This window comes from Pteropus vampyrus, unplaced genomic scaffold, assembly GCF_000151845.1.
Source record: "Pteropus vampyrus isolate Shadow unplaced genomic scaffold, Pvam_2.0 Scaffold50, whole genome shotgun sequence".
Classification (NCBI taxonomy): Eukaryota; Metazoa; Chordata; class Mammalia; order Chiroptera; family Pteropodidae; genus Pteropus; species Pteropus vampyrus.
The window spans coordinates 4,773,385-4,789,015 of NW_011888831.1; the positions used below are offsets into that span (position 1 = coordinate 4,773,385).

The 15,631-nt window shown below is 46.2% G+C and overlaps 1 protein-coding gene across 9 annotated transcripts in view; it reads right to left on the minus strand.

Annotated features, from left to right (window-relative positions):
- Window positions 1–15,631, minus strand: part of RPH3AL (rabphilin 3A like (without C2 domains)) — a 159,805-nt gene that overhangs the window by 43,925 nt on the left and 100,249 nt on the right. For 8 of the 9 annotated variants that reach the window (XM_023530526.1, XM_023530522.1, XM_023530520.1 and 5 more), the window contains one exon: window positions 10,993–11,079. The exons of the other annotated variant lie outside the window; for it this stretch is intronic. In XM_023530526.1, the coding sequence (XP_023386294.1) occupies window positions 10,993–11,079 (87 nt within the window). The remainder of the gene's footprint in view (window positions 1–10,992; window positions 11,080–15,631) is intronic. 9 annotated transcript variants of the gene reach the window in all.

Here is a 15,631-nt window from a genome sequence, read left to right on the forward strand (position 1 = left end):
ATTCCACCACGAAAGATCATTTGGGTTGTTTCCAGTTCTTTGCTATTAGAAAAAAATGCTGCTATGTGTACTCTTGGTTGTTTCCGGGGGACTACATGTGAGAGGTTCTCTAGGTCGTACAGCTAGGAGTGGGATGCAAGTTTGAGCGTCATGCGTAAGAGATGACGCTCATGAGGTGCCAGGCCCAACGTGGAGATGAACCAGCTGGGAGCATCTGAACAGGCCTCTCTGATTTAGTTGATAAACAGGCAGCGTCAGGAGCTGGACGTAACTATAACACGACCCTCATGTTGATGCAGAGATGGAAGCAGCAGGCAAAGTTCAAGGATCAAGGGGACAACTAGGTGCTGGGACCCAAAGCCAGGTTCAGAGATGCAAATAGATAAGGGTCAGGGCCAGGCTGGGCTTCAGTTGTGGGTGTGTCAGCCCAGTTTGGGCTGTAACAACTTACAAAGTCAGGGCAAGGAAAAGCGAAACAGGGACCCAGGAGTCACCTAGAGAGCTGGGGATCACAATTTTGGCAACTGAAGGGAGAGAGGCTGAAGGGCTAGCTTTTCTGTCCTGTCTTTCTCCAGCCTGCAGGCCATTCTGGAATGAGAAGGGCTGAGAGCAAATTCCTGAAGGTAGTGGTCACTGGCTTGCTAGAAATCAGGAGGAAGAAGCTAGCCTAATGGCAAGAGCCTGTCAGACAACCCAGATTCAAATCCCAGCTCTGCGTGTCCCTGCTGTGCCACTTGGGACTTGTCACTTAAGGTCCCAGAGCTTCCATTAGGCTGGAAAATGGGGACGTAGAGCTCCATGCCTGGCCTAGGGGAGGATCCCAACAAAGGTGGGTCTCTTCTGCTTCCTTGTTTCACAGAGGGATATTCTGGCACCAGAGTAGGACAGGTGACTTGATTATTTCCTTAGGAGAGGAGATGGGTGTGTTTTTCCCAGGCCCGACATCACCTAGAAGTTTAAATCTTTCCTGAAGGATGAAGCCACATTCTACTCCCCGGTCTCCATCTTTGAGATAGCTGGCTAGAGGGAGGGGCACAATCATGCAAGCCAGTGTCATGGGGTAGCTGAAAAATGAGCAGGAAAATCCGATAATCCAAAATTTTATTCAAATTAATGCAAGGCAATGACCAAATTCAGATGTTTTCTCTCTAGCTTTTCACCCACCTCCCCAGGGGCATGAACAGGAGGGTACACATCGGGAAAAAACAGATCATGGAGGCCGACCGAGGAGTGGGGTGAGGGCGAGGAGGGTGAGCTGGGTTGTGGTGTCAGGATGCTGTCACATCAACACACCCACAAGGACAGTGAAGCCACTCCGTACCTTGTTGTTCTCAAGATCAGTCACACAGTACCCAGGGTCCCCAACCCCATAGGTCGCTGAAACCTTGAGATGACTGAGTAAGTGTATGGGGGGGTGCCAGTGGGGAGACGGGGACAAACAGTAGGAGCTGTGGCCATGTTCCTGATGGGCCAAGGGGATTCCTATTGGACCACATCAATCCATCTCCCTCTTCCCCATGGCCAAAGAGCCTCCCGGGACCCACCCTTCAGGGGAAGCCAGGACCCCGCTTGTGGAAGGTGGGGCATCTTGCTGGCTCCATGCTGCTCTGTGAACACACGGGCATGACATTTCCCCATCCTGGGTCCCTCCTTCCCCAGAGAGCCGTTGCCCTCCCCACACTCCACCCTTCAGGTCTTTGTTTGCCTTCTCTCAGACGCCCACCCTGGCCAGTCTCCTTTTTTTTCTCACTGTGGTAAAATATACATAAAATTTACCATTCTAACCATGTTTAAGTGTACAGCCTGAAGGCATTAAATGCATGCATGTTGCTGTGCTACTGTCTCCACCATTTCCAGACCTTTTCATCTTCCCAAACTGAAATGCTGTGCCCATTAAACAAAAACTCCTCACTCTCCCCATCCCAGCCCCTGGCAACCAACCAACCCTCTACTTTCTGTCTCTATGAATCTGACTATTCTAGGGACCTCATATAAATGGAATCCTGTAATATTTGTCATTTTGTGTCTGCCTTATTTCATTTAGCATAATGTCCTCAAGTTTCTTCCAGGTTGTAGCATGTGTCAGAATTCCATTCTTTAAGGCTGAACAATATGAATAATAATAGGTATATACCACATTTTGTTTATCCAGTTATCCAAAGGTAGATGCTTGAGTTGCTTCCACCTTAGGAATATTTGTAAATATTACTGCAATGAACATGGGTGTGTAAATATCTGTTTCAGTTCCTGCTTTCAATTCTCTAGGGTATATACCCAGAAATAGAATTGCTGGATTATTCATTTTTTGAGGAACTGCCATACTGTTTTCCACAGCGGCTACACTATTTTACATTCCCACCAGCAACATACAGGGTTCAAATTTGTCCACATCCTCATCAACACTTGTTGTTTTCTGCTTTTTAAATATTAGCCATCCTCATAGGTGAGATGTGGCCCTTAGTCTACTTTTAACACTGCAACCTCCCTTCCTACCCTGCACCCACCACTTCTGATCCCTCTGCCCTGTTCTACTCTTTCTTATTCCCATTCAGCATCTAACATACTATATAATTTGCCTATCTATTAGTTGGGTTATGTTTATTGTCTTTTCCCTTTCTCCTCCCCCAGTCCCTGCTGGAATGTTAACTCAAGACAGAGATATTTGGCTGTTTTGCTCATTGTTGTTTTCCAGGGGTCTAAAACAGTGCCCGGCACATAGCAAACACTCGGTGACTATTATATGAATGAACAAATAAACGAATGAACAAACAAATGAATAAAAAGTAGAGTTGTTACAGGAGTTTTGGAGGTAGACACACCTAGCTTCAACCCGTGGCCCCATAAATTACTACCCGGTGTCTTTGGGCAAGTAACCTGCTTTCTTTAAGCCTCAGTTTCCCCATCTGTCACATGAAGACGATAACAAGTACCTCACTGGACTCCTGTGAGGATGAAGCTAGATATTCACTGCCTGGCTCATAGTGGGTACTTGATTAATGTCCACTACTCAATGCCAGCCTGAATTGCTTTGGTGTGCATGGGTAGGACAGTTGGCTCAGGGCCCTAAAGCACAGTAGTGAGAAAGTCAGTTCCCTCTTGGATCAAGCAGCATCTCAAAGAGGAACATTTTTCCTCCAGTGCACAGACACAGGCTCAGGTAGGCACCCCAAACAAAGAGCAGGGAGTGGGTGGGAGACTGCTCCGCCCTATCAGGGGAGGAAGGGGGACTGATGGGCGCCAGGAGCCTCCCCCTCCTGCCACTTCCACATGTGTGGGAGGCCAGGAGCCTGCACTGATAGTGGGTCTGCTTGGCAGAGCTGTGGTGCGTGGGATGTGACCAACACATTGAGGAAGTGTGACCATCCGGGTCCCTTGGGGATGCCCTGACAGCAGCCCAGAGCGACTAGACGCAGATGGCAGGGAGCTCAGGCGGCCACCAGCCCACTCACCCGAGTGCCAGCCACCCACTCCTGACTGTGCTCACGGGCCTCCGAGGGGGCCCTCTGGCAAAGCTGTTTGCAGCAGAAATCCAAACTGCAAGTAACAGCAGCACTAGGAGAGAACCAGCGTGGGGAAGCAGATGGCAGCCTGCAGTGAACCCAGGATGCCAACTCGAGAGGCAGATGCCACAGGGATGCTAGGCTTGGCTGGCACGGCTGCTTCCCACGGGCACTGGCTAAGAGTGAGGGAGCTTGGCTTCTCCCGGCTTCCTGCGGGCCTGAGTCAAGGCAGACTCTCCCCAGGGGCCCCTACTGGGCTACCGGTCACCCCTCAGGCTGGGCGGGTTGAAAATGATTTAAAGACTACCACATGAAACCAGTTTCCTACTTCACAAATTCCTCTTTCAGTCAATCAACAAGTAGGAGAGAGGGGCCGGGAGATGGGAATACTCAGCATCTGTGGGCACTGTGGGACCCCAGCCAAGGCCATTTGTGATAAGACTTCGGTGAAACCAAAAGCATCCTGCTGAGAAAAGATTCTAAAGTGATCCTAACAAGGAATGCTTTCCTTTTTTGCAAATGTTCCTTTCAATCAACAAACATTTCCCGAACACCTTTTATATGCAAAGCACTGCAGAAACACAGTAAGTGTTGGCGTAGCTTGGCCTCCTCTGAGATATAATCAGGATGAGCGTGAACCTGGGAAGACGGAAAGAATGCTGAACAGAGAAGATCACTCTAATTGTATTAATCAGCTTTCAATTACTTACAAATTGGCCTTTACCCCTATCTAAAAGCTCTTCCTCCTCAGAGAATGCCTGCATCCTCACAAAAGCCTTCCTACTCCAAAGGTCCTTATTAGAGGCTGGGAGAATGCTTTCTAGAATCCTGGGGAATCTAGATTCCAATTAACTTTTCCACTGATTACAGTACAACTTTGAGTGAGTCACTTTGTTTTTTTTGTTTTTGTTTTTTAATGAATGAGATTAAAGGCCAAACAGTAAGGGAAACGAATTTCCGGCTTGCAATGTCATGTGTTTAGAAGCCCCTCCCTCCCAACCTCACACCAACACACTCACGAAAGCACACGAAGAAAGTGCACGCAAACGCCAGCACTGGAGGGACCTGACGTCAACCTACAGTCAGTCTTCCCTTTAACAACAGGCAAGTGGGCTGGATGAAAAGTGTGTCACTGCCACTTGGGCCTCACCTGCCCGGCAGGGATCAGGGTACAGGGCCCAAGTCCTCTGGGCAGTCTTCCTAGCATGGCATGCCTAGCATAGCATGGCAAGGTTTTTGGAACTTGTCCTTCCTCCTCCAACCCTATCTTTATCCTTGCAGAAAACCAGGCAGGAGTGGGAAGGAGCTGGAACAAGGAGCTGCATCTGGGAAGGTGTATTTCTTTTTGTAAAGCTCAGTAGTGGGAGAGAAGGGAGAGGCAGGAAGAGCCAAGGAAACAGCACAAATCAGGGCCTGCAGATTCTATGTTTTTCCTCGTTTCAATGGCCAGGAAGCCCGGTCATGGGAAGAGTCGTAGGTAGTTCCTCCATGGGGAACATCACAGGTGACGTCCCTGACAACGGAAGGGGCTATGAGAGGAGTGCGTGCTGCCTCTGGTAAACTTTGGGTCTGTGGAGCTCACAGTATCCGAGGACAAATAAAGGTACTTGGCACATGTACAAGATGAAACACAGAAAACCACCAAAGTCAGGCAGAAAATAAAAATAAAAAAATGGAATTTGTGACTTGGAAGAAAAGCTTTAAGATTTTTCAGAATGGAGAGAAAAATTGAAAAAGTTGAAATCGACTTGGTAGAAGACCATGAATACAGAAGACAGAGACTGGAAATGCAACCTTCAAATGAAAAGTGCTCCCCAGAAGAAACGAGAACAGTTGGAACAAAGTAATAAGCAAAAAGATAATTGAAAAGTTTTCCCAAATCAAAGGTCCAAATATGTCTGTTCTAGGCAAAAATCAATGAAAACAACCTGGGTATATCCAGATGAAAATTTTAATTTCCAAATATACATGTGTATATAAACAACAACACCGGGCTATTTATAGGAATAAAAACATAAGTCTGGCTTCAGACTTCTCCCTTATGTCTTTGTGCTTGCCCTCAAAACTATTTTATGTTGTGCATAGTTCTTGTCATTAGATCTTGTGCATTAGACCCTGCTGTCTCTTTCTCTCAACTTTGAAGCTAAGGCCGTCACTTAATTGTGGCCTATGCTGTATCCCTGGAATTGTCTTCTGGTTCGCAAGGTCCTTCTTGGAGTTCTTCAGGTGTGCCTGATGTGCTATTTAACTAGACCACTGAGGGCAGTTCCATTCTCTTTTCTGTTTCTTTAAATCTTGCACCCACAGCAGTTTATTAATTTCTCAGCAAGGAAACCAGGAAAGTGACTTAAAGATGTTCCTGTTGCAAAGGGAATGGAAATGGGGAGTTGGGAAAACGAATGCTTAAATAAGCAGCTAGTAGAAAAAGGCAAGCAGCTAAATAGGTAAAGAGTGTAGTTCAGTGTGCTCATAAAAACATCCTATTCATGACCATCGGTAGAATGGGAATCAGGGACCAGGTACTCTAGGCTGTTGGGAGTGAGAACTAAGGATCAAACATAAAAAAATCATCAATAAGAAGCAAATGATAAGAAAATATCTGTGGCTATTAATGGGAACGACAAGGCATATTGATCTAAAAAATTACTGAAGTATAGTTCAATTGAGTTTTAAAATTCATTAACACCATCCATTTTCAGAAGTGAAAAGGGTTCATTTGATTCTTTTTTCAAATTTGCTCATTTTTTTCAAAGGTCCTGTTTGTTCATTTGGTTTCTACTCCTCTTATCTCTTTTAATTAATTTTAAAACTATGTATATGTACATATGTGTATATATACACATATATATGTGTGTATGTATATGTATGTATGTATATGTATATATGTGTACATATATATGTGTGTGTGTATGTATGTATGTATGTATGTATGTATGTATGTATGTATCTATCTATCTATCTATCTATCTATCTATCTATCTATCTATCTATCTATCTTTCTACCTATCTATCTAGCTAGCTAGCTATCTTCCACATTTCACTGTGATCTCTAGTTATCTGGGCACCAGTTCAGCTAGTTGTTCCATTTGCTGCCTCTCCCTCATGGTGGCTGACTCTTGTCACATGTGGTTGGTAGACAACAGGGGCAATATACAGAATTTTGAGTGGGAAAGATTATGATCAATTGTATTATCGGTCAAGTTGTCTTTTTTCTATAAAGGTAACAGCTGTTATCAGATAGCAAAAGACTCAGAAAATACACCATTCACATGCCTTTATTTAAAAAGATTACGTAAAAATATTCACTAGCTAATTATGAGATTAATCAATGGTAATAACTCATAGTTCTATAAGAGGGAATATTGAAACTGATTTTTTTTCCTTTCTAAGAATATATTCTGAGCATATAATCTAAAATTTAGTGAAAGAGCTATGTACACAGAGATATATTGCAATTATTAATAAGAGGGGGGGAAAAGAAAATACTTAGATACCCTGAATTAGTAGAACGTCCATGTGACAGAATGTTTACAAAGAGTTATTGATTACACTGAGAACTACTTATGATATAATGTTAATTTTAAAATATGGGTTCAACGAAATAAAGAAAAAAGACACACAAAAAATCAGAAGTAAATGTGCCCAAATGTTAACAGTGATTGCATAGTAAGATTATGGATTTTTGGGGGTATGTGTATTACTTTATATTTTCCTACACATTGTGAATGTCAACGATCCATATTAATTTTATAATCAGAAAAGAGTAAAATGTCTACAATATTTTTTTTAATGAAAACTTCTGATGGTAACAATAGTCAAGAACTTAAATATCTGGGGTAATGTTAAATAAAGACGAAATGCCATGATACTGACTCTGACATTATAGTCTACAATTTATTCTCAACATAGCAGCCAGAGTATATTTTAAAAAGAGGGAGAGACTTCAGGTCTTGTCTTTCTTCCATTCCAGACCCTCCAAAGTCTCCCCATTTCACTCAGAGTAAAAGCCAAAGTCCTGGCAATGGTCGACAAGGATCGACATGATCTGACCCCCTGCCACATCTCAGACCTTCCCTCCTGAAGCCATTCACACTGTTCTCCTTGCTATTCCTCACAACTACCAAACACACACCTGCCTCAGTGCCTTTGCACACACCATATCCTCTACCTGAAATGCTTTCGATCCACACAGCCACATAGCATGCTTCAGATATCTGCTCAAATGTCGTTTTATCAGGGAGTGCTTCTATGACCCCCATATAAAACAGCAGCTACCCCCATTCTTCCCAGCACCCTTTCCCTCTTTCCCCTGAGCACTTTATCACCATCTGCAACATGGCAGCATTTACTTTACTGTGTTTGTGGTCGCTCACCCACGAGAAGAGCTATTTTGCCTGACACACAGAGGATGCTCAATAAACATGTGCTGAGTGCCTGAATGAGTAAATGCATTAGACTGTTGACCCCTCAAGAGTAGAGGGGCTGAAGTGCTCACTGATCCACCCTAAACTGCACAAAACAGTCAGCAGCACCAACGTGGTAGCTCCAGAGACTAACCAGAGTTTATCCCACTCCGGAAAAAATACAATCACCGCCAGAGATGATGAAAGTGAAGTATTCAAAGGAAAGAAAGACAGAGGGTTTGGGTAGAGCTATATAAGAGTTTCCATCAGGAATTCCAAGTTCTTCTATCAGGATGTGGCTTCTCCTGTAGGACAGAACTCCAAATTTTTATCATAGACTCAGAACTAGCTACATGCAGCACTTAAAATGACATTTTAAATGCTCTATTTAGCTTTCTCTTTGTTGTGATTAGATATTTTTCTAAGGGAAAAAAAGGCATCAGGAAACCAATTACCCTGTCACTCTCCCACCCCAAACACAGGCAGGAAAATGCAGCACCTGGATATGCTACACACGGGCGCCCAGACTCACAGACACGTACACTTTTGCAGCCCATCCATGCCTACCGAATGCCCACGGTCTGCCTGGGGCTGCAGAGAAGGGATGTAGCATTCCTCATATTGCTAAATTTTATTGGCCTCTAGAAATTCAAGGACAAACTGATAGCATAATGCAGAGCCTCATATTCTTGGCCTTAGGAAAGATAAGAAAATTTATCCTAAGCTATTTTGGATTTTCTGGGCACCGCAGTGCTCTGGAGATTAGGATGGGCTGGTGGCGGGCCCTGCACGTGGCAGCTCAGGACTCTCAAGGATGTGAGGGTAACTCGTGGTAGAGCTGGACGGGGCAGCTGCCTCTGTGCTCCACTCAATTATGATGCTTGCTACATTCGTCTTGCCTTTCGTCCACCTTCCTTTCTTGTGACATCTCCTTCATCTCTGTCCTCCAACAGCTCAGCTCATTTCATCCTGCTCGGCTGTCTCCCACATGATACAATTTTAAGGTATTTCCTCTCTCTGGGATATCAGCATCTTAAAAGGGACCCCCTGAAGACCAGAAGGATCTCGAGTTCAAAGGGGGAATTTCTCACTGAGCAAGAGAGGGAAGCTCTAATATTTACAGCATACCTATGCTATGTCAGACACGTCATACACTTTAACGATCTTGCTGAATTCTTCCACATCTCTAGAAAAATAGAAATTATCATCACTATTTTGAGATGAGAAATCAGGGACCTCTAGGCAAGAGAGAATGTTAGTTCACACTTTGAATACCTTCCCTGTTCCAAAGACACAGTAGTCTCAGATGAAAATATTCTAAAAACACAAGTAAACTTATCTGTGTTCAAAAACGAGATATATATCTCAATAGATGAGAAACTCCAAATATTTACTATTTTGAGGGGCTGAAGGCCCTGTTGAGTTCTGGGTCAAGAAACGGGTAGAGGCAGCTGGGAGCTTGGTTTTCTAGGGCACGGGGACTAAAAGTGCCTCATGGGAGGTGGGGGGTCAGAGCCAGAGTCACTGAAAATGGGCTGGTGAAGGAATTTCCCACCTGAGAAAAGAGGCTAAAAAAGGCTGAGTACCCCACTAGCTCCAGACTAGAGCTTATATAAGAACATAAACACTGAGGCGAGCTGGAAGCAGTATACACACAGCCAGGGCCTGGCTAGGCTGCCTGCAGCTTTGATGACTGGCTCTGGGAATAATCCCATTATCACCATGGACACACTGCTAGCTCATCACTAAGCCTAGACACCTGGCTGTGCACTGGGGTACCCAGGACCTGGGTGAAGGCAACAGCAAAATCACTCAGCAAGGAGAGCTGAGTAAAGGTGATGAGCAGAGAGAGAAAGGGAGAGAAACTGACTCCCACTCAAGATGAGTGTACAAACCCAAATTCCAGAACACCTGAGGAAAGCTGATGCTAAAGAAAGCTAACCAATAGCACCAACAGTTGGGAGAAGGTCTCGAAGATTTAGTGAACTGGAAGGCAGTACTGAAGAATTTACCCAGAAAGTATCCCAGAGAGATAAAGAAATAAATAAGCAAAAGCATTTGGGAGCTGTGGAGGATGGATTGAGAGGCTCTACAATGTATCCAAAAGGATTTCCAGAAAAGGAGACATGGAATGTCAGAACAGCAATATTCAAGGATAGCACGTTCAGAATTTTCCATAACTGAAAACATTTTCCCTAAAATGTCTTCAGATTATATATAATCCTCAGATTATAAATGTATACCTAGTGCCAAGCAAGAGAAGTAAAAAACAAAACAACACAACAAAACAAACCCACATCTGGAAAACCAGGGGCATGCTCTCTCTGCCTGGCTCATTCTGTCCCTCTGACCCCCGTCCCATGACCCTCCCCAGAAGCTGCCTGCCAATGTCCCACTCAGGTCTGGCCCCACTTCCAATCTTGGCACAGTGAGGAAAGCCCTGGGTTTAGGGTTAGGAGACGCAGGTTTGAGCCGCCCATCTGCTACTGCCTCACTGAGGCTTGATTTCTTCCTCTAAAAGGGAGTCAGAACTAGAATTATAGAACCTTAGCACCGGAGGGACTTTGGGCGGCCTCATCATAGCAGACCATGGCCACATCTATTTTCAGCTCTCCCACTAACTAGCTCAGTGCCCAAATGTTACTTAACCACCTGTCTCCATTTCCCCATCAGTAGAAGGGGATACTAACAGCACTCACCGAGGGGGTCATGAAAGGATGAAATGAATTCATATATGAAAAGAACTTAGTACGGTGCCAAGCTTATAGTAAACATTCAACCTGGGGTGGCCTTTACTATTGCTATAACAGCCCTCCATAAAATGCCACCTGTACCTGTACTCAGTGTGAAGGGCTTCCCACTGAAACCATGGACTCCAGGCATAGCAGAACCAGGGTCCACCGCCACCTCTGCATGTGGAAATGGGCAAGCCAGCAGCCTACCCCACCCCCACTTCTGCCTGGCCACTCTCAGTAGGCTCTCGAGCTCCAGAGAAGCCCCTCCCAGTGACCAGCCATGAACTTCCCCAAATTTGGTGTGCCCAGACCCCACCCCAGCCAACCCCCACTCCGTCGCCCTGGGCACCCTACCTCTCTCTGCTCACTGCAGATCTTACAGAGCCACAGGGGCCGCTTCTGGCCAGGGGAGGCCTCGATCCCACATTTGGTGCAGACTTTCTACAAGAGAGAGGACACGGGAATGTAAACACTTCAGCTGCTTCCTCCTCAGCTGAGGGGTTGAGAAAATTGTAATCAAGCAACCCTTTGGCATCTTCTGAGGAGATGGCTTTTATTTCAGGCCAGAAAGGTAGATATCCCAAAGGGCACAGAACATCAAAAACCTGTAGGTGGCTTTGGAACACAATGGATATGCTTATTCATGGATCTCCATGATATAGATTCACCCCCATAATTATGTTCTGTTAGGAGCACATCAAAAATAAGCTTGTTGATATTCATAGCTGTATCATGTTCAACAGCAAAGAACTGGAAACAACCCAAATGCCCAATACCAGAGGAAGATCCGGGCACACACAATAGAATATGACATGGCCTGTACACAGATTGTGTCCATCCCAGGAAATGTAGACAGGAAATGATCTTACTCAATAAAGAAAAACATACATGTATGTAACCACACAAAAACTCACGTATGTGCCTGACCAGGTGAGATGATGATATGGTGAGAAATACCAGTGACAGCTTGAGCACTTAATTTTATGTCAAGTCTCTTCACTGAACGATCCCAGGAATCCTACTACGTTGAACATTATTTTACAGCTGAGAAATCCGGGGCTTGGAGTAGTTTGAGAATTTGCCAGATTCACCCAGCAAGTAAGTAACAGACTCAGGTCTGACTCTAGAGCCATTATATAATTTTCTCCAGACACATAGTAGCCAGAACGTCCTATCTACAGTGTTTTTCCTTCTAAAGTGTTGCTTAAGCTCATAACTTCTAAATACTTATTTTGCTTCCCTTAAACGCACTGCAACACTTGGTGGTGGGAAAGGCCAGGTGTAATATGCCAGGAGGCAGAGGGGACTTGGTGGGGTAGAGTCTGACTCAGCAACAGCAGGTCCTCCTCTGAGAACTGTCGCACCAGGCTAATCAATCTTTCTGCCACGTGGAAGCTGCTTGGTCCCTGCAGGGCTGGGGGTTCTCTCCTGCCCACCCTCTTCCCACTGCAGAGGGAAAGCTGGATCTGTTGCTTGGCCTTTTCTGCAGGCTGCCAACTGAGCAAGAAGCACACCTCTCCACGGAGAGGAAAATGTCACCAACTTGGCTTCCCAGAGCATGTCGTCACTGCCTGATTGGGCGACTGAGCTCAGTGCTACCGCAGGAGGTGAGAACTAGCTCTTGGCAGAAGGGACGCCCTGATACATTCTTGGGGGGTATGCATTTACTATCATTCAATACTCAGGTATGAGAAAAGTCACTTTTATTTCTCCAAATAAAATGTAATTGCCCAAGCTGCTGGCTCTCTGGGCTGGCAAGGAAGTCCATCCAACTCACAAGTGAGGCTCTCATGAAGGTCCTGGGCTTGGGGTCTTCCGAGGCAAAAGACCTCTGGGGAAGGTCCCCTGTCTGGGGTGCTCACTGCTGTGCTCCTCTTCCTCTGAGATTCCATGGTCTCTTGCAGGGGGAAGGGGCCTGGCCACTTCTGTCCCAGGACTGGGTTTAGGATCTGTGCCAGGCTGGGGCTCAGCCTCTCAAGGGCCAGCAGCCTGTTTCCCGGGAGCCCTGAGCAGCCATCCCTTCTCCACTAGAGCCACCTCTCACTACCCATCCCAACACTCGCCCCCGACCCTTCTAACCTCTAGGACAGGGTTCTCATAAGCCCACAAGGTAGGCCTCAAGAAACACACACAGGCCTCTCCCCCTACAGGTAGAGAGGAAGGAGAACCTGAGGTTGTTTAACTTGCTAATGCCCACTACCTGGTATGAATAAATGGTACACATGTGAAAATAAGTGTGGCCCTCCCTGAAGCAATATCTTCCTACTGAATTTTCTACATGCTTATAGGGTTTGATGACCGCTTGCCTTCCAAGCACATGGAGGGCTCTGCTCCCTCCCAGTTAGATGATGGTGCTGGGAATAAGGAGGGAACAGAAGACCAGTTGCTACTATTCACTGAGTGATTGCGTGTGCCAGGCAACAAAGTATGAAGGAGGCAGGTGTTATGATCTCTATTAGACAGATGAGGAAACTGAGGCTCGGAGATGTTAAAGACTGCCCGAGGTCCCACTGCTAATTAGGGACAATCAGGATTCGGGAGGCTCCCTTCCTCCAGACCTCAGAAGAGCTGGAAAATACCCTCCCGCACCTGGTGCCAGGCTGGTGGCCACAGCTCTCCAAGAAGCTGGTTCATGTGCCTGGCAGTGTGGCTGATGACTCTCAAATGAATGGGCAGAGAAGCAACAAGGGATGACCTCCAACAAGTGGTGTGTAGCCGCACATCCCCATCAACTCCATGACGTTGGTTCTTGGAGCAAAGACTCGGGCTGGGGAGTCTGGCTCTGTCTTCCTCAATATCTTGCAGGAGGGAGGGTGGCTGCTCTTCACAGGACAGAGGTTTTTAGCCACAGGCAGGGAGCCCAGGCCCAGCGGCCTTGCCAACAAACACCCTTGGGCTTCCCTACAGTCTCCTCTCCTCTTTGTGGCCACCCTGCCACACGCATTCGACAAAGGTGGGGACAGTGCAGCCTCTCCCCCTGTCTTAGTCAGCTCAGGCTGTTACAATAAAAATACCACAGATTAGGAGGCTTAATAACAAATACTTATTTAAGTTCCGGATGCTGGAAGTCCCAGATGGGCGTGCCAGCATGGTTGGGGTCTTGGTGAGGGCCCCTTACACATGTCCGCCTTCTCGCTGTGTCCTCACATGGTGGAGAGGGAGCACTGGTCTCTCCCACTGATCCCATCACTGGGGCCCACCCTTATGTCCCTCATCTAAACCTAATCACCTCCAAGGGCCTCATCTCCAAATACCAACACATTGGAGTCAAGGCCTCAACATATAGATTTTGGGGGAACATACCCCCCCAAGACTGGGCCCCTCTTTTGATTCTGTACATTGAGAGCCCTACAAACAGGCTCCAATCTACCTCCACCTTGGATCACTTAGAGCCCCTAGTCCTCCCGGGCTCTCCATCTCACGCCAAGCTGTACTGTCACCAATTTTATGTGCTAGAAATGCTGTCTGAGTCCATTCAGAGGCTTCTCGGATTGGTGCTCTGGGCACAGGCTTTGAAGTGAAGCAGGCCTGGGCGGGCCCTTGAGCAAACTACTCAAAGCCTCTGTAAGCCTGAGATGTTCTCATCCATAAAATAGCTTAATATATCTTCATAGAGGATATATATAAAAGGTTAACTGAGATACACATGAAAACTGACCGGCACATGATAAGCACTAGATAAATGCTGGTCATTATTATTTGTGACACCCCCTTGTGCTCTGTTCTAAATTCCTGCACGATTTTCCTCCAGACCTGCACCATCTAATATGATGGCCACCAGCCACATGTGGCTATTTAAATTGAAATTAATTAAAATTAAATAAAATAAAAAAACCTGGTTCCTTGGCCACACTAACCACATTTCAAATGCTCAATCGCCACATGTGGTTGGTGGCTATCATATCAGGTGGCACAGAAATGGAACATTTTCTTCATTGCAGGAGGTTCTGTGGGATGGGCCTGGGCCAGAGGACCCAGCCCTCAGTCCTGGTACCTTAAGACTCACAATCAGCCTCAACTGTCTGTTCCCACTGCTCCCCGACAGGGCCTCACTTCCTAGCAGACTAATATGCTCGCCTGTTTGCCCTCGTCAGTCTGTCTTCTGTCGCTACCCCACCCAATCCCATCTGATTCCAACCCATCCTCCAATTTACTGTTTCCTGTAACTGCTGAGCACCCATGGGGAGCAGGGCCTTGTGTTGGGAGGGTAGGGTCCAGGCCTCACCTGCTCCCAGTGAGTCATACAATACCCAGTCCCAGATCAGCCTGCCAAGGCCATGGGGTGTGCCCAGCTGCATTGCAGGAGTGACATTTAAGCAGGGTTTGAGGGATGCGTGTGCACATGCCCTCAATAAATAGCGTCTGATTTATTGAACATTTATGCTGTTGGGGGGCAGGAAAAGAAACTAGGAGAGAGTGCATAAAGCTGTGTCTCGTCTTCTACCCACAGACCATGCATATAGAACCACCTGACCTGGGAACAGAAGTAACATGGGCCAGTCATTCTCCAGAGGCTGGATCACAGGCTGATAGTCAGCTCCCATTCTGGGGGAGGGGGTGGATAGGTGGCATGTCTCAAATGTTCTCTCCTCCCTTTGCTCTCTGTGGTGTTGTGGGGGCTGGGGTGGCATGACAGGGCACAGTCTCCCTGTCCATGCATACCTCTTTTTTCAGACTACTTGTCATCACTGGTGAAACCCATGGTCAGATCACTCCATCTCTCAGTTGTACAGTGTTTCTGGCTGGGAAATCCAGGACAGCAAAAAGATAACCTGCTCCAGTTCAAATAATACATAATTGCTGCTCTATTAAATCTCAGATCAATAAGAGAATAATGAGCCTTTTCTCCTGTGGGCTTGTTGGTCTTTATTCCCAGCTTCCAAAAAAAAAAAAAAAAGAAAAGAAAATTAAGCAGGTAGTATTTTAAAAAGCCAGTGAAAAAGAGTATGTGGCATTAACTTGGTACAAAAGGAACACAATACAGCCATGTCAA